The sequence below is a fragment of the Bubalus kerabau genome, chromosome 5, assembly GCF_029407905.1.
Source record: "Bubalus kerabau isolate K-KA32 ecotype Philippines breed swamp buffalo chromosome 5, PCC_UOA_SB_1v2, whole genome shotgun sequence".
In the NCBI taxonomy this organism is placed as follows: Eukaryota; Metazoa; Chordata; class Mammalia; order Artiodactyla; family Bovidae; genus Bubalus; species Bubalus kerabau.
In genome coordinates this window covers 127,507,916-127,532,617 of record NC_073628.1, presented here as the reverse complement: position 1 = coordinate 127,532,617, position 24,702 = coordinate 127,507,916, and the positions used below count along the sequence as shown (strand labels likewise).

At 44.5% G+C, this 24,702-nt stretch overlaps 1 protein-coding gene across 12 annotated transcripts in view; it reads right to left on the bottom strand.

Moving 5' to 3' along the window:
- The window catches only part of KCNH1 (potassium voltage-gated channel subfamily H member 1), a 430,930-nt gene that overhangs the window by 133,977 nt on the left and 272,251 nt on the right, over window positions 1-24,702 (bottom strand). For all 12 annotated transcript variants that reach the window (XM_055583062.1, XM_055583061.1, XM_055583050.1 and 9 more), the window contains exon 8: window positions 4,096-4,295. In XM_055583062.1, coding sequence (XP_055439037.1) covers window positions 4,096-4,295 — 200 coding nt within the window. The remainder of the gene's footprint in view (window positions 1-4,095; window positions 4,296-24,702) is intronic.

Below are 24,702 nucleotides of genomic sequence, written 5' to 3'. Positions count from 1 at the left end.
TTTCATTTTCATCACTGCCTTATGAGGATTAAGGGCTTCCCTCATAGCTCAGTTGGTAAAGAATCCACCTGCAATGCGGGATACCTGGGTTCAATCCCTGGGCTGGGAAGATCCCCTGGAGAAGGGACTGGCTACCCACTCCAGTATTCAGGCCTGGAGAATCCCATAGACTGTATAGTCCATGGGGTTGCAAAGAGTCAGACACGACTGAGCGACTTTCACTTTCACTATGAGGATTAAATTAAAGTATATCTACCAGTGCACCTGGTATCTACACCTTGCGACACCTCGTGGCCCCAGCAAGGCACTCAATAAACGCAAGTCCCCTCTGCTGCTCTGCCGTGGCAGGATGCCAAGGAAGCGAGCATGTTCCCTGGAGCGGGGCTGGAGGACTGACCGAGGCAGGGGAAAATCAGATGGCCAATGCTTAGGCAGAGTGCTCGTTAAGTACTCCCCCTCCTTCAGACTCATTAAAACAAGACTCCTGGAAAAGGCAGATTTAATTTGGATCCTCTCTCTCTAAGCAGAACACCAGGGAGCGGGGAACACTTGCTTGTCATGTCGAAACTGTGCCCAGTGGTCTGAAACTAAGATTTGCTCTCCAGGTGAGTTCACCTTTCAATATTTCCCTTCCCTCAGGCTGAGCTTTGCCAGCAGAGGCATGGAGACAATGTTTTATTCATGGGCCCTGTTCCCAGAGCCCAGGGAAAGCACGTGTGAGGAGGAGAGGGCACTGGAGTGGGCGGAGAAATGACAGACCCTCTCAGCCACCAGCACCCCCATCGTCCTCGCCTCGGTCCTACACCAGCGGGGGCTCCTGAACGCCTCTCTCTCGGGGAGGCTACCAGCTTGAGACCCTGTCGTCTTCCTGGGTTGCCTGCCCTTCTGCTTGGTTTGAGGAGAGAAAATTCTTGCTGGTCTCTAAGGCCTCAGAATCCCCGAGGAGATGCCACCATGGAGGTTCATGGAGCCTCCCTGGGGGAAAGGGGTGGTGGGGGCAGGATGGATAAAGCACAGGTGCAGGAACAGGCTTCGGGATGAAGCAGATCTGGATTCCTGGCTTCCACCTGTTCGAGTCATGTGAACTTAAAGCTCTACTTCCCCAAGTCTTCTTGTTCTAACTTGTGTATAGAATTCTTTGGAAGATTCCATGCGCTGCAGTATCAAAGACTTGGTTTGATGCATGTGACGGGGCTCAATGCACAAGGGCTCTCACTTCTGATGGTACCATCACAGCAGAGCAGCAGGTCAGCCTGAGGGACGCTTCTGAAGTTCTGGACGTCAGAGTCTAAAGGATCATAGAGGTCAGCCTTAGCCTTACAAGTCATCTAGTTTCCATGTGTCACAGACAAGGAAATTGAAGCTCAGAGGGACCCATGATGGTCTAAGGTCCAAAGTCGTCAGCTAACTACTGTTAACGTCAGACTTGCCCAGCACTCCCACCCTTCCACTGCACACACATCCCCTAGACGCCCCGGTCATCACTGACCATTCCAGTCTGGAATGGAGGTGGTGGGGCAGAGACAGGGCCTTGGGACTGGCTCTCTCTCCTCAGCAATTCCCTGCCAAGGAAGAGCAGCCACCCCAGGCCGGGCTGGGTTCTGCCCTGAGTTGCCACAATACTTCCTCTTCCATTTGGATCAGGACCTAGGGAAATCCCAGAGCCTCCAGGGAGACAGCAGGCAGGGGAAGGGAGGAGCAGAGCTGATGAGTGCTGTCTCCCAGGGGCAGCTGCCCAGCCCAGCCTTGCAGTGAGGGCAGAAGAGGGCTTCTTTCCGGACAACCCGATTTACAAAGGCATCCTGGCCCCTGGGAAAAGGAGCCTCAGGGCTGAGCGATCCAAGTTCCTTTCTGCTCCATCAGCTGCCAGGCACCCACAGAACCTCCAGGGGCTGGATTGAGACAGCAGAATAGAAAAACAGGAGCGGTGGGGCCAGTGGTGAGCAAAGCCAGAGATGACATCCCTCCCAACCAATGCCTGCCCGTCTGAGAGAGGAGGGCACCCCCATCCGGACTCGTCCTTCCCTCCAGTCTGTGTTTTACAGTTGTTGTTTTTTTAAAAGCAGTAGTAGGAAAAAGCACAAGCTTTGAAGTCAGACAAAACTGGGTTCAAATCCAGACTTTGCCATTCTCAACTCTGTGACTGGGGGCAATTAATAAAGTTAACTGGGCTGCTGGGTCCTCATACCTGAGGACAGTTCCCTCTCCAGGGTAGTTGTGAAGCATGTGAAGCAGGAACGCACGGCCAGAAGTGCAGTTAAGTATCTGCTCTTAATACAACTTTAAGACATGCTAGCTGGTATATTCAGAGAAGGCGATGGCACCCCACTCCAGTACTCTTGCCTGGAAAATCCCGTGGACGGAGGAGCCTGGTAGGCTGCAGCCCATGGGATCGCAAAGAGTTGGACATGACTAAATGACTTCCCTTTCACTTTCATGCATTGGAGAAGGAAATGGCAACCCACTCCAGTGTTCTTGCCTGGAGGATCCCAGGCACGGGGGAGCCTGGTGGGCTGCCATCTATGGGGTCGCACAGAGTCGGACACAACTGAAGCGACTTAGCAGCAGCAGCAGCTGGTATGTGGTATGGTTTCGTTATTGCTATTATTACAGCAGATATTCAACAAAATCAAAGCATCCTCCCTTTGAAGTTGGGATCAGTTAAATTTAGTTAAATTTTTCCATTTAAACTGTCAACTCTCAAGGGACCCTTCTAATGGAGAAAGACCAGAGTGTGAAGAGCGGACTCCCAAGACACTGAGTTTGGCTTTGAAGGTGTCATAAGGTATTTTTCAACAGTAATATCATTGTTTGCCTCACTCTAACAAGGGAAGGAATCAGAATTCCCTGAATACTTAGGGAATGGTGATTAAAGAGAGAAAAGCCATTCCAAAGACTGAAGAAGCAGAGAAAAACTAACCTAGGATTACATCTTTGCTCAAAGAAAATATTACAAAGGAGATCATTCACAAATGATCATTCTCAAATATCTTTGTTCTTTCCAGCACCACCAAATTTTCTTCAGTTTATTGGAATGCATGTAGAATAATGCAACTTTTGGAGACTGGTAGGGATCTATTGCCATTTCTAATTCACAGGAACGTCTAGAAAAGAGCCTAAGGGATGCTCTGGTCAAATCAACTGCTTATTAAGTAAAAGCCCTTCGTCGGTATCTCCCAGACTTGTCTAATGAACAGGACCCTTGTTCAAAATGCAGATTTTCCATCTCTATCCCACCTCATTCCTCCTCACAAAATTCTGATTCCAAAGGTCCAGGATGATGTCTGGAAACCCGTTTTTAATGACCACATCCTGGGAGTCCCATCAGGGCCAAGACTAGAGTAAAGCAATAGCCTTGGACACAAAATTTAAGGAGATTTAAAAACTCAGTCATCAAGACAAATCATGGGTTAGTCTCTCAGTCACGTTCAACTCTTTGCCACCCCACGGACTGTAGTCCGCCAGGCTCCTCTGTCCATGGGATTTCTGAGAAAAGAATACTGGAGTGGGTTGCCAAGCCGTTCTCTAGGCGATCTTCCCAACTCAGGACTGAACTGGGGTCACCTGCATGATAGGCAGATTCTTAACCGTCTGGGCCACCAGGGAAGCCCCAAAACAAATTATAGTGTAGCGCAATATTCTGAAAATCAAAATTCACGCATGAACAACATATCAAAAATCTGAATTGGAAACTTTGAATCGAAAGTGGATTAGCAGCAGAGATATGTCATCTTGAGCCCTGAGGTGAAAGGAAAATCAGTAATACTGGTCATCTCACCCTGGGTGGCCCTGATTCTTACCAGCGTATCAGCTGATAAGGAAATCCTGCCATAGACAGACTGCTAGTCCATCTCCTCTTCAGGAGATACTGATACAATCTGCCTTACCAGTTGATAATCTCTCTTAATCACCGGTCCTTCAGAAAGGTTGATGGGCAAGCAATCAAAGTTTCTGGAGGTGGGACCTGGGATTCCAAAACTACATCCAGGTGAGTTCAGATGCACAGCCAGGTGTCAGAACTGTCCGAGGTGAAGCTCAGGAATCCCTGGGAAGGCTGAGGGGTGAGTGGTTTACCTGAGCCCATCACCTCCTTACCTTCTCCGTGTCAATGCCTCTGGACATGGACCAGGTGGACACGATGTAATCCATGACTCGCTCACTCAGCCCCTTGGGCACCTGGTAGAGCTTCAGGAAGTCCCGGACACTGTTGAGCATCTCATGGTACCGGTTGGTGTTGGCGTACATCTGTTGGAAAATGGTCGTCACATTCCCAAAGATGGTGGCATAGAGGAGGGCTAGCGGCAAGAGGAAGAGAAAAAGACACACGTGAGTGGTCCCTGAATAGGACCCAAGAAAGCCAAACTTGCCCAAAGCAGGCCAATGGCCAGAATGGCCTGCTCCAGAGCAGACGGTCCTGACCTTCTCAGGAGAAGCTCAGCCCAGGAGACTCTGCGATTGGACCCAGAGAAAGAGTCTCCAAATATCAGGCCACTAGTTGAGACTTGTGGGAGGCAGAGAGAGGGTGAAGGGAACTGGCATGACTGGGGCCAGAACCAGGATACAGATAGCGGTGCAGGCTGGGGACAGGACGGTTGAACTGCTTCACGTATACTTGTCACAAAAAGTCTGAGCCATGCCTGAAGCCGCTAGTTGAATGTATTCTTATATGCTCTGTACTGGCCCAAATCCAAGGATTGAAGTCGCTCAGTCATGTCCGACTCTTTGTGACCACATGGACTATAGCCTTCCAGGCTCCTCCATCCATGGTGTTTTCCAGGCAAGAATACTGGAGTGGGTTGCCATTTCCTTCTCCAGGGTAACCCAAATCCAAATCTATCAGCAAATCTTCTTTTAAAAACTGAGCTGTCAACTACACTACCTGCCAGAGACAGGATGGGGAATGTGTCACTCAGTCCCGGCTCTCACACAGCAAACAACACGGCAAGAAGACAGACTTTAAAAATGGAATCACAAATAATTAAATAATGGCAAGCCTGCTGAGGGCACTGAAGGATGTTAGATCTTGCGTGTTAACCCAGCACGCCACTGCACTGTGATGTGGCTCCTGGGGGAAAAGCATGGCCTTGATGTGAACAGAAGAAAGTCAGGTCCCCTCTGAGATGTAACAAGCACATACTACGTGCTACTGCTGCTCCCCCTACGTAAGTGTCACAGAGGAGGACCATTATGTCATCAGAAAACCCCACATTCTACGTGTAACCTGTATCTGCCTTTGGATGCTAAGCTCAAGTGCTACCTCTTCCAGGAAGCCTCCCCAACACTCCTCCCCTCCATCTGTCCCCACAAGGGTGACTATGAGACTCCCCAAGCATACAAGTCTAACTCAACTTTATCATACATTGCATCCAGATAAACCCATCACAAGTTGGAAATATCTTAAGTTAAAAATGCACTTATACATGTAACCTACCGAGCATCATCAGATCAGTCGCTCAGTCGTGTCCGACTCTTTGCGACCCCGTGAATCGCAGCTCAGCCTAATTACCTTAGACATGCTCAGAACACATACATTAGCTTACAGTTGGGCAATGTAACACAAAGCCTATTTTATAATAAAGTGTGAAATATCGTACGTAATTTGTTAAATACTGTCCTGAAAGTGAAAAGCAAGATGGTTGTCTCCCTTTACGATCGAGTGGCTGACTAGGACCTGCAACTCACTGCACTTGCCCGGCGTCCTGAGGGAGTCACTCTGTGCATCACGAGCCCAGGAAAAGATCAAATTCAAAACTGGAAGTACAGTTTCTGAAGGCATATCAAATTTTCACCACTGGAAAGCCAAAAAATCCCAAGTCAGAGACTGTGTTTCTGTCGAGCTCAGGCTGTACATATCATTTTGCAATCGTATTCGTGCTCGCCTGCGCCCTCACAGGGTAGTCCTGCAGGCTGGACTCAGCTTTTCCTTGCCATGAAACCCTGGGAGCTAGTGCTACGCTAGTGCCCAACAAATGTGTTTGTCACATTAGTGAAGTACATATGTTTTTGCTATGGCTTATTTTAAAAAAGAAGTGACTGAAATACAATGACAGCATATTCAAAAGCAGAGACATGACTTTGTCAACAAAGGTCCGTCTAGTCAAGGCTATGGCTTTTCCAGTGGTCACGTATGGATGTGAGAGTTGGACTATAAAGAAAGCTGAGCGCCGAAGAATTGATGCTTTTGAACTGTGGTGCTGGAGAAGACTTTTGCGAGTCCCTTGGACTACAAGGAGATCCAACCAGTCCATCCTAAAGGAGATCAGTCCTGGGTGTTCATTGGTAGGACTGATTTTGAAGCTGAAACTCCAATACTTTGGCTACCTGATGCGGAGAGCCGACTCATTGGAAAAGACCCTGATGCTGGGAAAGATTGAGGTCAGGAGGAGAAGGGGACGACAGAGGATGAGATGGTTGGATGGCATCACCGACTCGATGGACATGGGTTTGGGTGGACCCCGGGAGTTGGTGATGGACAGGGAGTCCTGGCGTGCTGCGATTCATGGGGTTGCAAAGAGTCGGACACAACTGCGTAACTGAACTGAAATACAATAAACTGTATATGTTAAAGTACACAACTTCGTGGGTTCTGACACATATACACCCATGAAACAATTGGCACAATCAAGACAGTAGCATATCCATCACCCCTAAAAATTTGGTCATGTCCATTTATAATCCCCCTGACCCTTCTATCCCCAAGAAACTGCTGATGCTTTCTATAGACTAGCTTGCATTTTAAAATATTTTATATAAATGGAATCATATGGTATATACTCTCTTTAAACACCATACAATACCTCCATTTAAAGTGTACAGTTCAGTGGCTTTTAGTACATTGCTAGAGCTGAGCAATCATTACCACAATCTAAGTTTAGAATATTTTCATGCTTCACCAAAGGAAACCCTGTTCCCATTATTAGTCATTCCTCATTTCCTCCCTAATCCCCTACCCCTAGGCAACTGAAAATCTACTTTCTGTCCCTATAGATTTGCCTATTCTGGACATTTCATACAAATTAAATAATATATGTGGCCTCCTGTAACTAGCTTCTTTCATTTAGAATAATGTTTTCAAGGTTCATCCATGCTGTAGCATGGATCAGTACTTCATCCCTTTTTATTGTTGACTAATGTTCTATGGGATGGATATTCGATATTTCATTTATCCATTCATCAGTTCATAGGCCTTGGGGCCTTTCTACTGATAAATAGTGCTGCTATGAACACTTGTGTCCAAGCTTTTGTCTGAACATGTTCTCAATTATTTTGGAGTAAAATTACTGTGTCATACGGTAATTATGTTTAACACTTTGAACCACTTCCAAACTACCCTCCAAAGTAGCCGCACCATTTTACATTCCCACTAGTGGCGTGTGTGGGCTCCACAGGGCTCCATATCCTTTTCAACACTTGTCATCACCTGGCTTTTTGATTATTGCCAACCTAGTGAGTGTAAACTGCTCTCTCTCTGAAGCTTTGGTTTGCATTTCTCACATGAGTGATGATGTTAAACATCTTTCAATGTGCTTAATGACCATTGGCATGTTTTCTTCGAAGAATGTCCACTCAAATCCTATGCCCATTTTTCAACTGGACTTGTCTTATTATTACTAAGTTATTAATATATTCTAGATATAAATCCTTTATCAGATATGATTTGCAAATACTGTCTCATATCATGTGGGTTGTCTTTTCACTTTCTTGATGGTATGGTTCGCAGCATTAAAGGTTTTAGTTTTGATGTAGTCTAATTATCTGTATTTTCTTCTGTTTCCTTTTTTGCCTGGCTTATTTCATTCAGTCTAATTAGTCTGAGATTGATCCATGTTGTTGCATGTATCATTAATTTGTTTTATTAAGAAAAAAAGTGTTACCTTAAAAATAATTATAAATTCACAGAAAGCTGTAAAGACAGTACAGAGAGATCCATGTGTGTACCCTTCATCTAATTGCCTCACTGGTTACAGCTTATATAACTGGAGGATAACAGAAAAACTGAATGACTTACATTGTTACAGAGTATAGCTATAGTTCTGCATCATTTGATCACGTGTGTACATTCATGTGTACCAAGCACCACAATCAAAATACAGAACTCTCCCATCACCACAGCCACCTCCCTTTTGCTACCCCTTTATACTCACTCCAATCCCTTCTCCCTTTTGATAATTACGTCATCTCAAGAACATCATAGAAATAGGATCATACAGTACGTGAGCTTTTGATACTGGCTTTTTTCACTGAGTAAAATGCCCCTCAGGTCCAGCCACACTGTTGCGTGTATCAACAGTTCATTCCTCTCTACCAATGAATATAACCCATTGTACAGACACACCTCAATCATTTCTTTTGAATAATCTTCCTTGGGTTGACAGACTAAGGGAGGGAAAATAAAAGAAAGGCAGAGATATAGAGGGAAGGGAAGGAAATCTTCAGTTAAATCTGTCTGGCAGCATTGGACACAGCTGCCTGGAAAACTGAAGACACAAATCTATCCAACAAGAATTGTAAATGAGGATGGGAAAGCATGCTACCAGCTCTGGAAAGGTGCCAGGAGTGGTGCCCATGTGAACAAAAGGAGCCAGATGAAAAGCAGAAATCATCCAACCTGAAGAATGCAGACGCCAGCTCGTCTAAGCTCGTAAATAACCTCAAACACAAGAGGGGCCATAGCTCCTCCTGTCCAGTGATGCCACCAAGTGTGATCAAGGACAGTTTTGTTCCCAGGGAGTCTGACTCTCACTCAACGAGCCTGCATGGCAGTCCTGCCTCAGCTCGGTTTTCTGGTCCACCATGAACCAGAGGTCATCCATGCCGAGTAGACGTGCCTTTCTCAGAATGGCTGCCAAAAGTTAATTGAATCCTGAAGCTTAAAAACAGAGTTACAACAAATTAATACAATCGGAATAGCTCTCTTGTCCATGATCTGAGAACCAGGGGCAGGTCTGAGAAACTGGTGTGCTGGTCAGTTAAGGCAGTGATGCCCACTCTTCCCACCCCTGCCTGCTTCTGAGGCATTCTGGAAGGTTAAGGCTCCACAGGAAGACCTTTCAGTTCAGTCCAGTCCAGTCACTCAGTTGTGTCTGACTCTTTGCGACCCCATGAACCGCAGCACGCCAGGACTCCCTGTCCATCACCAACTCCCGGAGTTCACTCAGACTCACGTCCATTGAGTCAGTGATGCCATTCACCCATCTCATCCTCTGTCATCCCCTTCTCCTCCTGCCCCCAACCCCTCCCAGCATCAGAGTCTTTTCCAATGAGTCAACTCTTCGCATGAGGTGGCCAAAGGACTGGAGTTTCAGCTTCAGCATCATTCCTTCCAAAGAAATCCCAGGGCTGATCTCCTTCAGAATGGACTGGTTGGATCTCCTTGCAGTCCAAGGGACTCTCAAGAGTCTTCTCCAACACTACAGTTCAAAAGTGTCAATTCTTCGGCACTCAGCTTTCTTCACAGTCCAACTCTCACATCCATACATGACCACAGGAAAAACCATAGCCTTGACTAGACGGACCTTTGTTGGCAAAGTAGCGTCTCTGCTTTTGAATATGCTATCTAGGTTTGTCATAACTTTCCTTCCAAGAAGTAAGCATCTTTTAATTTTTCATGGCTGCAGTCACCATCTGCAGTGATTTTGGAGCCCCAAAAGTAAAGTCTGACACTGTTTCCACTGTTTCCCCATCTATTTCCCATGAAGTGACGGGACCAGACGCCATGATCTTCGTTTTCTGAATGTTGAGCTTTAAGCCAACTTTTTCACTCTCCATTTTCACTTTCATCAAGAGGCTTTTTAGTTCCTCTTCACTTTCTGCCATAAGGGTGGTGTCATCTGCATATCTAAGGCTATTGATATTTCTCCCAGCAATCTTGATTCCAGCTTGTGCTTCTTCCAGCCCAGCGTTTCTCATGATGTACTCTGCATAGAAGTTAAATAAGCAGGAGGACCTTATTCAATTATTATTACTATTATGAAATATCATTATTAAAAATGGATACTTCTTCTCTCAATGTCCCTTCTCTAATTTTATATGAAGTGGGGTTTATTGTTGTTCAGTTGTGTCTGACTCTTTGCAACCCCATGGACTGAAGCGTGCCAGGCTTCCTTGTCCTTCACTGTCTCCTGGAGTTTGCACAAACTCATATCCATTGAGTCGATGCCATCCAACCGTCTCACCCTCTGTCGCCCCCTTTTCCTCTTGCCCTCACTCTTTCCCAGCATCAGGGTCTTTTCCAGTGAGTCGGCTCTTCACATCAGGAGTGGCCAAAGTATTGGAGCTTCAGCATCAGTCCTTCCAGTGAATCAGGACTGATTTCCTTTAGAACTGACTGGTTTGATCTCCTTGCAGTCCAAGGGACTCTCAAGAGTCTTCTCCAGCACCACAGTTCAAAAGCATAAATTCTTTGGTGCTCAGCCATCTTTATGGTCCAACAGTTATATGTTTTGAACATGTGTATTTTATTTACTGATGTCTATATATGACGTATTTTGCCCTTAAATACTCAAAATCGAACTGGAAGACTTGAAGTCGGGCTATGACTTGAACACATGTTTGAATGAGATGTGGGGAGGGAGAGAGGGAGACTGTCATGTCGCTGTCAGGGCTAAACTCCACAGTGCAGAGAGCGCCCTGGGTGACTCTCAGTGTCGATCAGTTGGGTCCTCCCAAGAGGGAAAGAAGTAAGAGGGCCTTTCCCAACCCCAACCCAAAATGTGAATTTGGATAAGAGCAGGTTAAAAAAAAAAACAGTTAACTTTCTATCACACCGAAGCTCTGTGTCCCACCCAGAGGAAAATAAAATGATATTCTCTGCCCTTTAATTAGAAATCTTTGCATGGACTTTGGGAGAAAAGGCAGCAAAAGTTTTCGTCTCTCTTTAGAAAGTTTAGTAATTCTTTTTGTATACATTATACATACACACTGTTTAAAAATTAAGTGGCTAAGATTTCATAAAATCCTTAGTCCCCTCGGCCTCCTTTTCACCCTGTCTCCTCTTCTGCAGAAGCACCCACTCTCAAGTAGCTGATTGCTTCACTACTGATCTCTGCATTTGAATATCATGCTCAGATTGCCGTGTCCAGATACTTCAGTTTCAGGTGTTAGCCACTGACCTCTGAGAATTTAGCTTCCACTCACTTCCCCTTCCCCTACTTCCAATCTCATACTCAAACCCAATACATTTTCCCATTGTCCCACCCTCCCAAAATATACCATCATTTTGGTTAGACAATTATCTGTTTATATTATAACTGGATGAATGCCAGTCACAGTAAGTCTTGTGGTTACATTTCACGTGGCGACAGTGGTTACTTTTCCTTTCCTGCAATGTTTTCTAATAATAGACTTTGTCTTCTCATTTGCTTGGTTTAGCTGTCGCTAATTTGACTCCAGACTCTCCCACAGATAAATATGTCTCTTCTTAATATATTAAAACCCATTAGTTCATCTATCCACCTCATTTCCTCAAAGAAGTCCTCCCTGGAGGCTTCTGAACTGTTTCATTGTCAGCTGTGTGGACGCGTCCACCCAGGAAGTCACTCCACCTATTGAGTCTGAGCCTTTGATTTCTGCATCTTGTGTCTTCTGCTGTTTTGGCTTATTCCTTTTTGTTGGTCAAAGACATCCTCTAATAGCTTTCTGAGAAGGGCTATAAGGGAGAAAAACCTTTGAGACCTAACATGTTGACTCATACTCAGTTAATAATTTGTCTGGGTGTATAATTCTAGATTAGAAATCATTTCTCCCAGAATTTGGGGAGCATTTCCCCATTGTCTTGCTGTTGAGAAGTCAAAAGTATTCAGACCCTTCCTCTTTCATACTGAACCTGTTTTCTTTCTCCTCTCTAGAAATTTATTTTTTACAATGTTCTAAAAATGCATAAAGATGTACCATTTGCTCTGGTTCAGGTTCCATCCATTGTGCTAGGCTTTCAATAAGCCCTTTCAACCCAAGAATTTATGCCCTTCATTTTAAGAACATTTTCTTGGGCTATTTCTTATACTTTTCTCTCTTTATTTTTTGTTAACTTTCCTCCAGCAGATCAAAGTGCCAGCAGATCAAAGTGACAAGGAAAGGAAAAGAGGAGAGAGCAGAGGGGAGGCGAGAAAAGTAGATGAGCAGGGTGGTGACAGCAACCATGGACGCGCTGATGGAAGGATCAGCGTTAATAAGGACACTTTTAAACTTCTAGCCAGCTTTCTTTTAGCACCTGGGTAAAATTCTTTGCCGTTCCTCAAAAGGCAAGGGAGAAGGGAAACTGAGAGTCTGTTCTATGAGCCCCAAATATTAGGAAGCCCTAGTTGGACACAATATATTAAAGGCAGTGGAAAAGGAAGGAGGAAGCACAACCCCTAGAATCTTTGGCGGGACAGAAAGATACTCAAGGAGGGAGTCTACTAAGGAGTGTTGAACAGGCCACAGGTCCTAAGCTGCTGACTATTCTCTGCAACATATAACAGACTGTTATGAGCCACACCCCTTCCCCTCTCCTGTCCCTCTTCGGTACACCTACTTCAGGTGCAGCTCACCTACCTGCTACCAAGGGGAAGCAAAGAAGGGATGAAACTGTCCTGTTGTTAGAAGGGCATCTCTGGAATGCCAGGTGACCAGCTTCTGCAGACCTGTCAACTCTCACTGGCATACTTTTAATATAACAATCTGATTCTTTATTTTGTTTGATTTACTTATTTTTTGGCAATGCCACGAAGCATGTGGGATCTTAGTTCCCCAATCAGGGACTGAAACTGCACTCCCTGCATTGGAAGCACAGAGTCTGAACCATGGGATTGCCAGGGATGTCCCCAGCATACTTCTAATAATCGGTGGGTTAAACAGACTTGTAGGCTTCTCCAGGAAGTTGGTCATTATTCATAAAATTATTTCTGTTGGAAAATTCACTCCAACTTTTAATAAACAAACTTGCACAGCATAACAGACTTCAAAATTCAAGAAGAAAAATAACTGTAAATAATAAGGTGCCACTTCAGCTGGCAAAGCTTATCTCTATCAAAACTTAAAGAGAAAGAATATGAATTTTTTTCCTTTTTGTAATCATTTAAAAATCATTGCCCTCTATTGGTAGTTTATGGGTCTATCCACACTGACTTGGTTCAGTGTGGAATTCCACATAATAAACTAGAATGTACAGAAGACTCTACCCTGAAACCTATGTTTGTTTCTGTACTCTTAATACCCAGAAAAAGTTCATCAGGGTTTTTAACAGTTTGAGGGGGCCTTAACTCTAATTTCTGATTCAGTAGGTATTGGCAGGCCCGAAAAAAAAAGAAAGTTGCTCAGTCGTGTCTGACTCTCTGAGACCCCATGGACTGTAGCCCACCACACTCCTCTGTCCATGGGATTTTCCAGGCAAGAATACTGGAGAGGGTTGCTATTCCCTTCTCCAGGGGATCTTCCCGACTCAGAAATCGAACCCGGGTCTCCTGCACTGCAGGCAGATTCTTTACCATTTGAGCCACCAACGTGGGCCCTAGAGAGTTTTTATTCTAACAAGTGCCCAGGTGATGCTGCTACTCCTGGGAACTTTGGGAAACATGCTACTAAGTCTATCTTCTATTACAATCCAAGTTTTAATTTACAATATGTTGTCAAAGTCTATGTACATAAACATTAGTTTTGATTTCCTCTTCATATAAGCACGTTGGGTATTCACTGATTTTTCTTTTTTCTTTTAAGTGCAAAGGTAGATGGAAAGAGTTGCTTATCTATAAAAAGCCCAGTTTATGAATATAGACTATAACATTCTCTCTCCCTCTCTCCCCTCCTTGCCTCTTTAATGCTTCTTCATCTCTGGCTATGCAGCACCCCCAGGTTTCATAGGTACCAACAAGAAAAATGGAGGAAACAGAAGCTCTTTCTAAATTTGCTTTAAACTAGATAGCGCCTGAAATTCAATATCCATTAAGATCATGCCTCACTACAGCTCTTTTTTTTAAAATGAGGCTTAATTTCTTCATTTTTTTTGAATAAAAAGGAAAAAGACTTGTTATATGAATTTCCCTTAAAACTAAATCACCAGTCTAATCATCCTTAATTCCCCATTAGCCAGCCATCTGATGAGGACAAAATGCTCATTAAGTCGGGTAGCTACGCTGGTGAGTTTGGAGGGAAGGTTATTAACACACCTAACGTAGGCACTGAGATTTCCAAGTAGTTCAGAGACATTTTCCCAATTCCACGACATGAATGACATACAGAAAGTAGAGTCTAAGAAGGTAGAGAAAGAGCTCAGAATTTGAATCTTCTGCTTCCTATGTTAGGTGTAGCCCAGCAAACCCTGCTCAGTGAATGCAGAAACCTGTGCACCCATAATGTCATCTAAAGGAAAGATGCTATCCTCAGAGTTACACCCTCCTGGGTTGAAATAGCTCAGCCACTTAAGAGCTGTGTGGCCAGAGGCAAATTACTTCCTTCCCCCTTCATTTCTATTCATCTGACAGCAGGAAAAATACCTGTTTACCTCCCTGGATTGTTAGGAAAATGGGATACTGTATTAAAGTGTCTGGAGTATGAAGCAGGAACATACAAACCCTCAGTGTATCTATCCTCACAGCTCATTGTCCTGTGAAAAAGTGAAAGTGAAGTTGCTCAGTCGTGTTGGACTCTTTGAGACCCCATGGACTGTAGTCTACCAGGCTCCTCTGTCCATGGGATTCTCCAGGCGAGAATACTGGAGTGGGTTGCCATTTCCTTCTCCAGGAGATCTTCCCAACCCAGGGATTGAGCCCCGGTCTCCCACATTGTAGGCAGACGCTTTACATCTGAGCCACCAGGGAAGTCCTGTAGTCACCTGTAAAGAATACACACACCCAAGAACATTTCCTCAAGACAATAACGAGGAACAGTAGTCTGAACGGAGTCTGTCTTTTATTCGCATGCTGTGCTGTATTTAGTCTCTCGGTCCTGTCCAACTCTTTGCGATCCCACGGACTGCAGCCCGCCAGGCTCCTCTGTCCATGGGATTCTCCAGGCAAGAATACTGGAGTAGGTTGCCATACCCTCCTCCAGAGGATCTTCCCAACCCAGGGATTGAACCCAGGTCTCCTGCATTATGGGCAGATTCTTCACCATTTGAGCCTCAGGTGGACTCAAAATTTATCATTACAGGAAAATATGGCAGTCCAGAAGAGACATGTCTGAAACCAGCACATCGTGTACAAACAGATGCTTTCAAAGGAATCACTAAAATCTATAAATGTTGAAGAACTTTGACATACCAGCTGACAGAATGACTACTGAGTGGTTCTGAATGAAGCCGCTTGTGGATTAGGAAGAACTGAAGGATAAGTATAAGTGGTCAAGTTGGGGGCAGTGGAGACAGGAAGAGAGAGTAGGGAATAAGGCCTGGAAACTAGATATAGTTCTTATTTCATGTCATCTGGCCCACATGACAGCAACACATCTAATTTTGTTAATGTATTTTTGGTCTTTGCTGCTGTTATTGCTTTTGCTTATTCTAATGGGATAATGACAGAGTGGGCATGAGGATGTTTATATTGGCATGGTGACTGGCAACTAACTTTCAAAACCTTATTTCCTGTGACTTGAAGCCCATAGCTATGAAACTCATTGTCTGGGAAGAAATGGGTAGCAACAAAGGGAAGGAAAAGAAGTAAAGGCTCCTTGCCATGCCAGCAGATCAAACCAGCATAGGAGAATGCAGTTTGTGCTTTAGACAAAAAGGTACAATTTGGAATCCTCGTTCCACCCCCAACCTTGGGATGATGGGTTCACCCTCTCTAAATTTCATCATATATAGTAGACTTTAATAATTACCTTTTGGTTTATTTTTAAATAAGTGGTATAATATATATAAATTGCTTATCACAGTACCTGGTACAAAATAAATGCTCAATATAAAATAACAAGAATTAATCGCAGAATGGTTAAGGACCATTTCCAGGTTATTTCCTGGAAATGTTCCTTCACTAAGTTAATCATCAGATGTTTTAATTCAACAAACATTAGCTCAATACTCAAGTGAGTCATGTGCTGGGAAGCAACATGGTTCAGTGAACACAGCTCAGGCTCCGAAGAGAAGGAACCGAGGGTTTGAATTATTGGTCCTGCCACTAACTCAAGTCATAAGAACCTCAGTTTCCTCATTTATGAAAGGGAGAGGGTAATCTCCACCTCTCAGAGTCTCAGTGAAGATTCAATGAGTTAACGTGATAAATGCCAGCCACAATGCTGGCATGGGGTGGATTGGAAATAAATCTTAGTTTCCTCTTTGGAACCACCCACTGTGAACATCCCTCCATCAATCACCCCTGACTCCAGTCTTCTCAGTCCTCGGCTTTGTGTGGGTACCTCCTCCTGCAGTATATAGGTTTGTGCTTGTCCTTAAATAGTGACTTTCCAGATTGCAGGAAGTGGTGGGGTCACTTCAGAGGCATATTTCTTTGCATTCAGTAGGTGCTCAGTAAACGCGTTGACTAACACTTGAAGACACTATTCCAAAAAGGTGAGTTTGTCTAGGTTCAATTATACAAGGTACAAAGAGAACTAGAACCTGGGCTTCCCAGGTGGTGCTAGTGGTAAAGAACCTGCCTGCCAATCCAGGAGACAGGGGTTCAATCCCTGGATTAAGAAGATCCCCCGGAGGAGGAAATGGCAACCTACTCCAGTGTTCTTGCCTGGAGAATCCCATGGACAGAGGAGCCTGGAGGGCTAGAGTCCATAGGGTCACGAAGAATCAGACACAACTGACTTTAGCATGCACAAAGACAGCTCGATCCAAACACAGTGTGGGTTCGCTTTCCCCACATGCCATCACCAATTCTCTGACACCAACTGGATGTCTTACAATTCAGCTCATTTCTGAGACCCTCAGATTCCAATAAGCTGAGGGCTCAATCCCAAGACAACCCTCTACTTCAGTTCCCAATGCAAGTCTAGGTTGTCACCCGTGCTTCTGATTGTCTGGTTGCACATCAGAGAGTCCCACTACATCCTCTTTGTATTAAGTTCATTTGCTAGAGGGGCTCAGAGAACCCAGGAAATTCGTTTACTCACTCAGTTCAGTTCAGTTGCTCAGTCGTATCCAACTCTTTGTGATCCCATGAACCGCAGCATGCCAGGTCTCCCTGTCCATCACCAACTCCCAGAGTTTACTCACTAGATCACTGGTTTATCACAAAGGATATCAAGGGATACGAATCAACAGCCAGATGAAGACACATATAGGGTGAGGCTCCAAACAAAGAGACTTCTGCCCCTGTGGAGTCTGGGGTCTAGCATGGTGGTACATGGAAGCATTCGGGTTCACGAACCTGAAAGTTCTCCAATTCCAAATCCATTTGATGGCAGATTCATTACATTGGCATGCTTGACTGCATCACTGGTGACTGAACTCAATCTCCAGTTTCTCTCCTTTCCCAGGTCAGGGGTGGGACTGAAAGTTCCAAGTCTCTATCACGTGGTTGGCTCCATTGGCAACCAGCCTCCATCCTTTGGTGGGGTCCACAAGTCACCTCGTTAACACATCAAGAGACACCTTTATTGCTTTCATCACAGAAAATGGTAATGGTTTTAGCAGCTCTGTGCCAAAGATAGGGACAAAGACTAAACATGCACTTCTTACCATGAATCATAATATTGCACAAGAGCTTCTCAAAGTTTGGTCTTGGGCACAGGCATTTGGTAGAAATGCAAGTTCTCAGGCCCACCCCAGACCTACTGAATCAGAATGTCTGGGGTGAGGTCCAGGAATTTGTGTTTTTTCAAACTCTCCAGGTAATATTGATGCCCTCTGAAGTTTGAGAAGCTCTGCTTTACCTCATACTCATCCTCAGTATTTCCCTAATAAGTTTTAAGCATAAGGCCTTACCCCAAGGGAAGAGAATGGTCAGAGGGGGAAAAAAATAGTGGGCCATATTGTGGAAGCACTAGAGGCTATGAAGACAGCTGACCTTATTGGACAGAACAATGGCAATAAAGCCAGGAGAGAATGAGAGAGTAACCCCACAGTTCAGCGATACCTTGATGCCTGGGACACCAATGGAAACACTACACTCAGCTCTGAATTTCCTGCCTGCACTATGCCCTCTTTGGGCCACATACTGTGAAGAACTGACTCATTGGAATAGACCCTGCTGCTGGGAAAGATTGAAGGTGGGAAGAGAAGGGGACAACAGAGGATGAGACGGTTGGATGGCATCACCAACTCAATGGGCATGAGTTTGGGTGGGCTCTAGGAGTTGGTGTCGGACAGGGAGGCCTGGCAGCTCATGGGGTCGCAAAGAGTTGGGAACGACTGAGCAACTGAACTGAACTGAACTATACCCTCATTCCTCAAGTTGGACAGCTATTCCCCCCAAATCAGAGAATATAAAACCCTCCTAACATTCCCTATTTTATAACAAGAAAAGCCTGCAAACTCTCATTTAATATCTTGCTAAGAATAGCACAAATTCCTATACCACGTTAAACCTCTGCCGTGGTGGTGACTGTCACTTAACAAGCAGAATTCTTACAGGGAGACAGAAGGTTATTTTCAGCTATTTCTCATCTGTCGAATAAGAACAACAGCTCCAACCCCATGGTAACCCATTAACAATGCAGCCTGTGCCACCTCATTCCAACCAGTGTTTTAATAGCACCACAGATAAAGGCCCAGCAATTTCCACAGGCAATTACTTCTGCAAATGAATCAAGAAGGTCAGACGCAAGTTGAAAAGGTCTCCTAATAATTTGCTACTTTCACTTATTTTGTGCTTGCTGAGTTAGTGATTGCAAAGAGATGACCATTAATTTCAGTCTTACCTGGCTAACAGTAGGCTGCCTTGCAGGTTTGCAAACCCAGGCCTTGCTTTACTTCACAATGGGGGCCCTATTTCTCCACTATGAGTCATCAAAAAGAATCTAATTAGCAAAGGCATCTAAAAATGACACATACTTTTTGAAGTCATTTAAACAAGCATGTTAACCTTAACTGGGGTCATTTTCAGTTCTGTCTACTCCTAAAGTTATAAGCTCACACAAAGCTCAAACTTTTTTTTTTTATACCATCTCAAAATGGAAAAAAGAAACTATTCAGAAGGTACTACTATCACCATGGTGAACTAAATCAGACCAGCACAAGGACCACAGACAGGGCCTCTTATACCTCCTCCAATAATAAGAACAGAAATTGAAATCACTTTCTCATTGTTGACAACTCTGGTCTCAGCACCTCTAGCATCTGCTGATTTTCCTCACTGAACCACCGTTAGTCTCTTAGCTTCTCAAAAGCAGAATTGGAGGTATTTAGTTGCCAGGTGACACTGTGGGTCACAGTGCCTCTCTCCACCTTCCCTCCAGAATGTCAGATCCCCCAGCTTCCCACTACCCAGGATGCCAAGAAGTCGAGAGCTGTAAACTATCCCACCAGACAGAACTGTCCTTCTTTCCTGACTCAGTGGTGCTAATCCCAATCCACTGTCTCATAGCTATAAGGCAAGTGACCCCACCCGTTTGGGCACTGGGGGCCCAGATAGTTGTTTAATGAATGAATAAATAAGTAATGATGACAGTAAAAATGACAACTAGCATTTACATGGTTTTACTATGTAAGAGTTATTGTTCTAACCATTTTGCATGCATGATTTATCTTAATGGTAGCTACTACTATTCTCTTCATTTGACTAATAAAGAATCTGAGTCAAGAATGTTTAAGTGACTGGCACAAGGTTGCACAGCTGGCGAGGCAGATGGAAGATTCACACCCTGGCAGGCTGGCTCAGGAATGGCCTCCACCACGGTACCAGATGCCTCTCTAAACACAGGTCTGCCGGATACTATTCCAATGCTTCATATATATTGAATATTTCAGTCTCTTAGCATCACTGACTTGATGGACATGAGGTGGAGTGAACTCCAGGAGTTGGTGATGGACAGGGAGGCCTGGCGTGCTGCGATTCATGGGGTCGCAAAGAGTCAGACACAAGTGAGTGACTGAACTGAGGCCCTATAAGGTAGGGTGTATCATTAGCCTTAATTACAGACAGGCCAAGATCACCAAGTTAGCTAGGACAGAGCTGGATTCAAACCAAGGCAGATTCTAAGATACCAAGTCCATGCCCCCAAGCTTTACACCAGTTGTTCAGCCTCTGCGCCATCAGTATGCTGGTCCAGCGCATTCTTTGCTGTGGGAGGTGGTCATGTGTGCCACAGGATATGTAGCAGAAGCTCTAGCCTCTACCCTCTGATGCCAGGACCACCCCCGACGTGGTCATGAAGAATGTCTCCAGACATTGCCATGACCTTTGGCAGGCAAATTCACAGCCAGCTGAGGATCACTGCTCTACACTCTACTTCTTTCCCTTCAATCAATAAACCTGCTGAATGATGGAATCAGGCAAGAAACAGGACTGCATGGGATCTGAAGTCCCTGTAATCTCCCCAAAAATGGCTGATTATGAATTGTGGACTATGGGATTAAAAGGAAAAATTGAAGTGGACACTAGTCCTATTCCTAATGACAAAAACTTGGTCTTTCTCATCTTCTTAGATACATAAAGACACATAATTTACATACTAATGATGATGTCCATAATTGACTCTGAGGAATTCTTATAAGCCTAGATATTTGTCTTCCACAAAGATTTTAATCAGGTAGGAAATAATTCTCTTACCGATACATTCACCTTGAATCTCTGCTGCTTCCTTCTCACTAGGTCTGACATATCTCGCAGTAGAGGCTTGGAGTCACATGATTCAAGGGTTAAATACAAGTTATCTGCTACTCACTTGCTGTGCAACTTTGGGCAAAACACTTAACCTCTCTGACCTCTATTTTCCTCATGCATCAAAAGGGGATAATACTCTCTGCCTTATGGTAGGATTTTGGTGAGGATCAAAGGTCCGTCTAGTCAAGGCTATGGTTTTCCCAGTGGTCATGTATGGATGTGAGAGTTGGACTATAAAGAAAGCTGAGTGCCGAAGAATTGATGCTTTTGAACTGTGGTGTTGGAGAAGACTCTTGAGAGTCCCTTGGACTGCAAGGAGATCCAACCAGTTCATTCTAAAGGAGATCAGTCGTGAATATTCATTGGAAGGACTGATGCTGAAGCTGAAACTCCAATACTTTGTCCACCTGATGCAAAGAGCTGACTCACTGGAAAAGACCCTGATGCTGGGAAAGATTGAGGGCAGGAGGAGAAGGGGACAAGAGAGGATGAGATGGTTGAATGGCATCACCGACTCAGTGGACATGAGTTTGAGTAGGCTCCGGGAGTTGGTGATGGACAGGGAGGCCTGGCATGTTGCAGCTCATGGGGTTGCAGAGTCGGACACGACTGAGCGACTGAACTGAAATGTGATGTTGTACATGAAGTGCTCCATGCAGCATGTGCCAAATACAAGTCAGTTATTGCTATGTTATTATCATTCAAGATCCAACTCAAAATGTAAGTCTTCCAGAAGCCTCCCAGATCCACCATATCTAACTTCCCCACTGTGCTTGCTCTCCAGTGTAATTAATAATAACTCACATGTAAATAACTCAGATGGGCCCTCACCCGGAACCTCCATGACCATGATTCTCAACCAGGGCCATATTAGAATCACCAAAAGAGCTCTTTAAGATTTACAGTTTCCTAGGTTTCCTAGAAGAAGGGTAAGAAGAGGATGAACAAGTAGATGTTTTAAAACTTCCCCTGATTCTTACAGGCATCATTGTCTACCCCCATCTGTGAACATCTAAATTCACCTGTGAACAACCACTAGATGCATCGTTTTCAGAAAGTCTGGATATGTCTGACTGTTTTTTAGGAAAAGAGTGTGATGTCTTTATGAAACAGATTATAAAACAATATCCTTAGCCAAGAAGTACTTAGTACTACTTGGGTACTGATGATTAAAAAATAAGAGGGAAATAGTTAACTGAAGAAATTAGGACTAAGTTGATAAATGAATTTTTCCTAGTTCAGAAGAAATAACCTTATGCTAAATTCAGATTTTACAGAGACTTGGGTTTGATCTCTGGGTTGGGAAGATCCCCTGGAGAAAAGAATGTATCCTCTTCTCCAGTATTCTTGTCTGCAGAATTCCATGGACAGAGGAGCCTAGAGGCTACAGTCCATGGGGTCGCAAAAGAGTTGGACATGACTGAATGACCAACACTAACTTAAGGAACTTTTAGGCCTTGAAATTAGCAAGGTTATTATGTCTCGTGAAGAGAGATGCTAAGGAGATTCACCAAGCGTAGGGGGAAGAAACAGAACCTTCACCAGGGCTCGGAACAGCCAAGCTTTGAGTATCTGCTATGACATTTAGGACAGGCCAAGGGCCCTGGGATCCCTGCCCTGAATCACTGGGGCTGCAAGACAGTCAAAGTTACCTGAGGGTAGGGAGAACGATAAAAAGTAAGCTTAGCAGTGGTGGATATATTGAGCTCAGGGAGGGAAAATATCAACATTCAACTTGTACTTAGTTGATTTACTTATACATACTTTGATAAATCTGTCCCCAAAATAGCAATCAGAGATTACTGGGGTTCATGCGTTTGTGCTAAGTCGCCTCAGTCATCTCCAATTCTTTGTGATCCCATGGACTGCAGCCCGCCAGGCTCCTCTGTCTGTGGGATTCTTCAAGCCAAGAATACTGCAGTGGGTTGCCATGCCCTTCTCCAGGGGATCTTCCTGACCCAAGGATCAAACCCATATCTCTTACCTCTCCTGCACTGGCAGGCGGGTTCTTTACCACTAGCACCGCCTGGGAAGCCCTTACTGGGTTCCACTGTTCTGTGAATAGTGCTGCTGTTAATGGAACAGGTGTGGCTTCCTCTAGATTTCTTAGTTTCACCACAGCCTCTCCACTGAGCAGTTGACTTGGCAGTAGTTAGCAGAGACTGAGAGAACAGTGCTTAGAAAAACACAATTAGCCTTGAGATAAGTAGAAGAAACCACCCCAAGAGAATTCTGCAGGAGGGGCAAGGCAGAGGTGAGAAGGAAGCATGTGGGAAGGAATTCCAGACAACAGAAATGATGTCTACAAAGGAGCTGAGGGCAGGATAGGGAAACGTGACTAGAAGACAGGCTATTTAGCTGCAACATTAATACATGAAAACAGAGACTTCATCTAGCTAGTCTAACTGAGCCAAGAAAGACCTCCTGCATGAGGAGATGTCAGAACTCCATTTTGAATTATTCTGGTAAATGCGGGAGTGGGGATACATGGGAAATTCCAGGCAAAGGGAATATGATGGCTAAGATGGGAAGTTTGAGAACAAATTTTGTCTGATGAACTGCACGTCTCTCAGCATGGCTGATGCCTAGAATTCAAGGATGGTGGTGGGGTGATCCTAAGGGGAGAGCTTGGTGTGTGACAAGACCCGCCTTATGTAGGGTGTCCTCGGGTTTTATCTGGAGGGCAGTGGAGCTCATTTTTTATACTTGTTCTCTCCCACCTTGGGATCAGCAAGACAACAGCCACAATCAACTCAACCAGCATCCCAGGATGTGGACGCTGTTCATTCTGCTCGTGGGTTTCAAGAGAGGGTTCAGAGCAGCCACCCACTGGGTGCGCATCCTAATGGTTGGCATAAGGCCAAGAAAGACACTGTCCACCTCCGTGTTTATGAGTGATCGATCCACTTAGCATCACATCTTTCAGACTGATAATTTGGTTTGCCAAGACAAGGCATCAATATACATTATAGAATTAACTTGCCAATCCCGATACAAAATGTTCACTAGTAAAAGTTTTCCAATTGCCATTGCTTCTGTAACTTCAAATATTTTCCACCTTTATTCAGCACAAGGGGAGGAGTTTCAGGAAGTTATTTTTATTGAGGTCTACATGTGCCAGTTAATCAGAAGACAAGCAACAGGCCCGCCTCTCCTCCTTTAGACAGCACTCGCCTACCACAACCCCAGCATACACACAGGGCAGAGGTCCTGGCTCCATGCCAGCCCTCCACCTCTCTTCTAAAATTGAGAATCCAGTTCTACTCAGAGAGGCTCTTCTGAAGGCTGTCTTTTCACCTTGCTTATAGTTTCCTTTGTTGTGCAGAAGCTTTTAATTTTAATTAGATCCCATTTGTTTATTTTTGCTTTTATTTCCAATATTCTGGGAGGTGGGTCATAGAGGATCCTGCTGGGATGTATGTCAGAGAGTGTTTTGCCTATGTTCTCCTCTAGGAGTTGTATAGTTTCTGGTCTTACATTTAGATCTTTAATCCATTTTGAGTTTATTTTTGTGTATGGTGTTAGAAAGTGTTCTAGTTTCATTCTTTTACAAGTGGTTGACCAGTTTTCCCAGCACCACTTGTGAAAGAGATTGTCTTTTCTCCATTGTATATTCTTGCCTCCTTTGTCAAAGATAAGGTGTCCATAGGTGCATGGATTTATCTCTGGGCTTTCTATTTTGTTCCATTGATCTATATTTCTGTCTTTGTGCCAGTACCATACTGTCTTGATGACTGCGGCTTTGTAGTAGAGCCTGAAGTCAGGCAGATTGATTCCCCAAGTTCCATTCTTCTCTTAAAAATCAGAGCCTGAGAATAGGCTATCCTGTATATTTTAGGCTGGGGCAACATTCTTAACTTAAAGCAAAGGCATTAGAATGCAAAGGCTAAAGTAAAAGGAACAGATCTAATATAGAGGGAGATTTGTTCTTCCCTGTTACAATTGGACCACATGCTTGGGCACCATGCTTAGAAGGATGGGCTTGATGGGGAATCCCTGAGTTCAGAGACAGGATCAA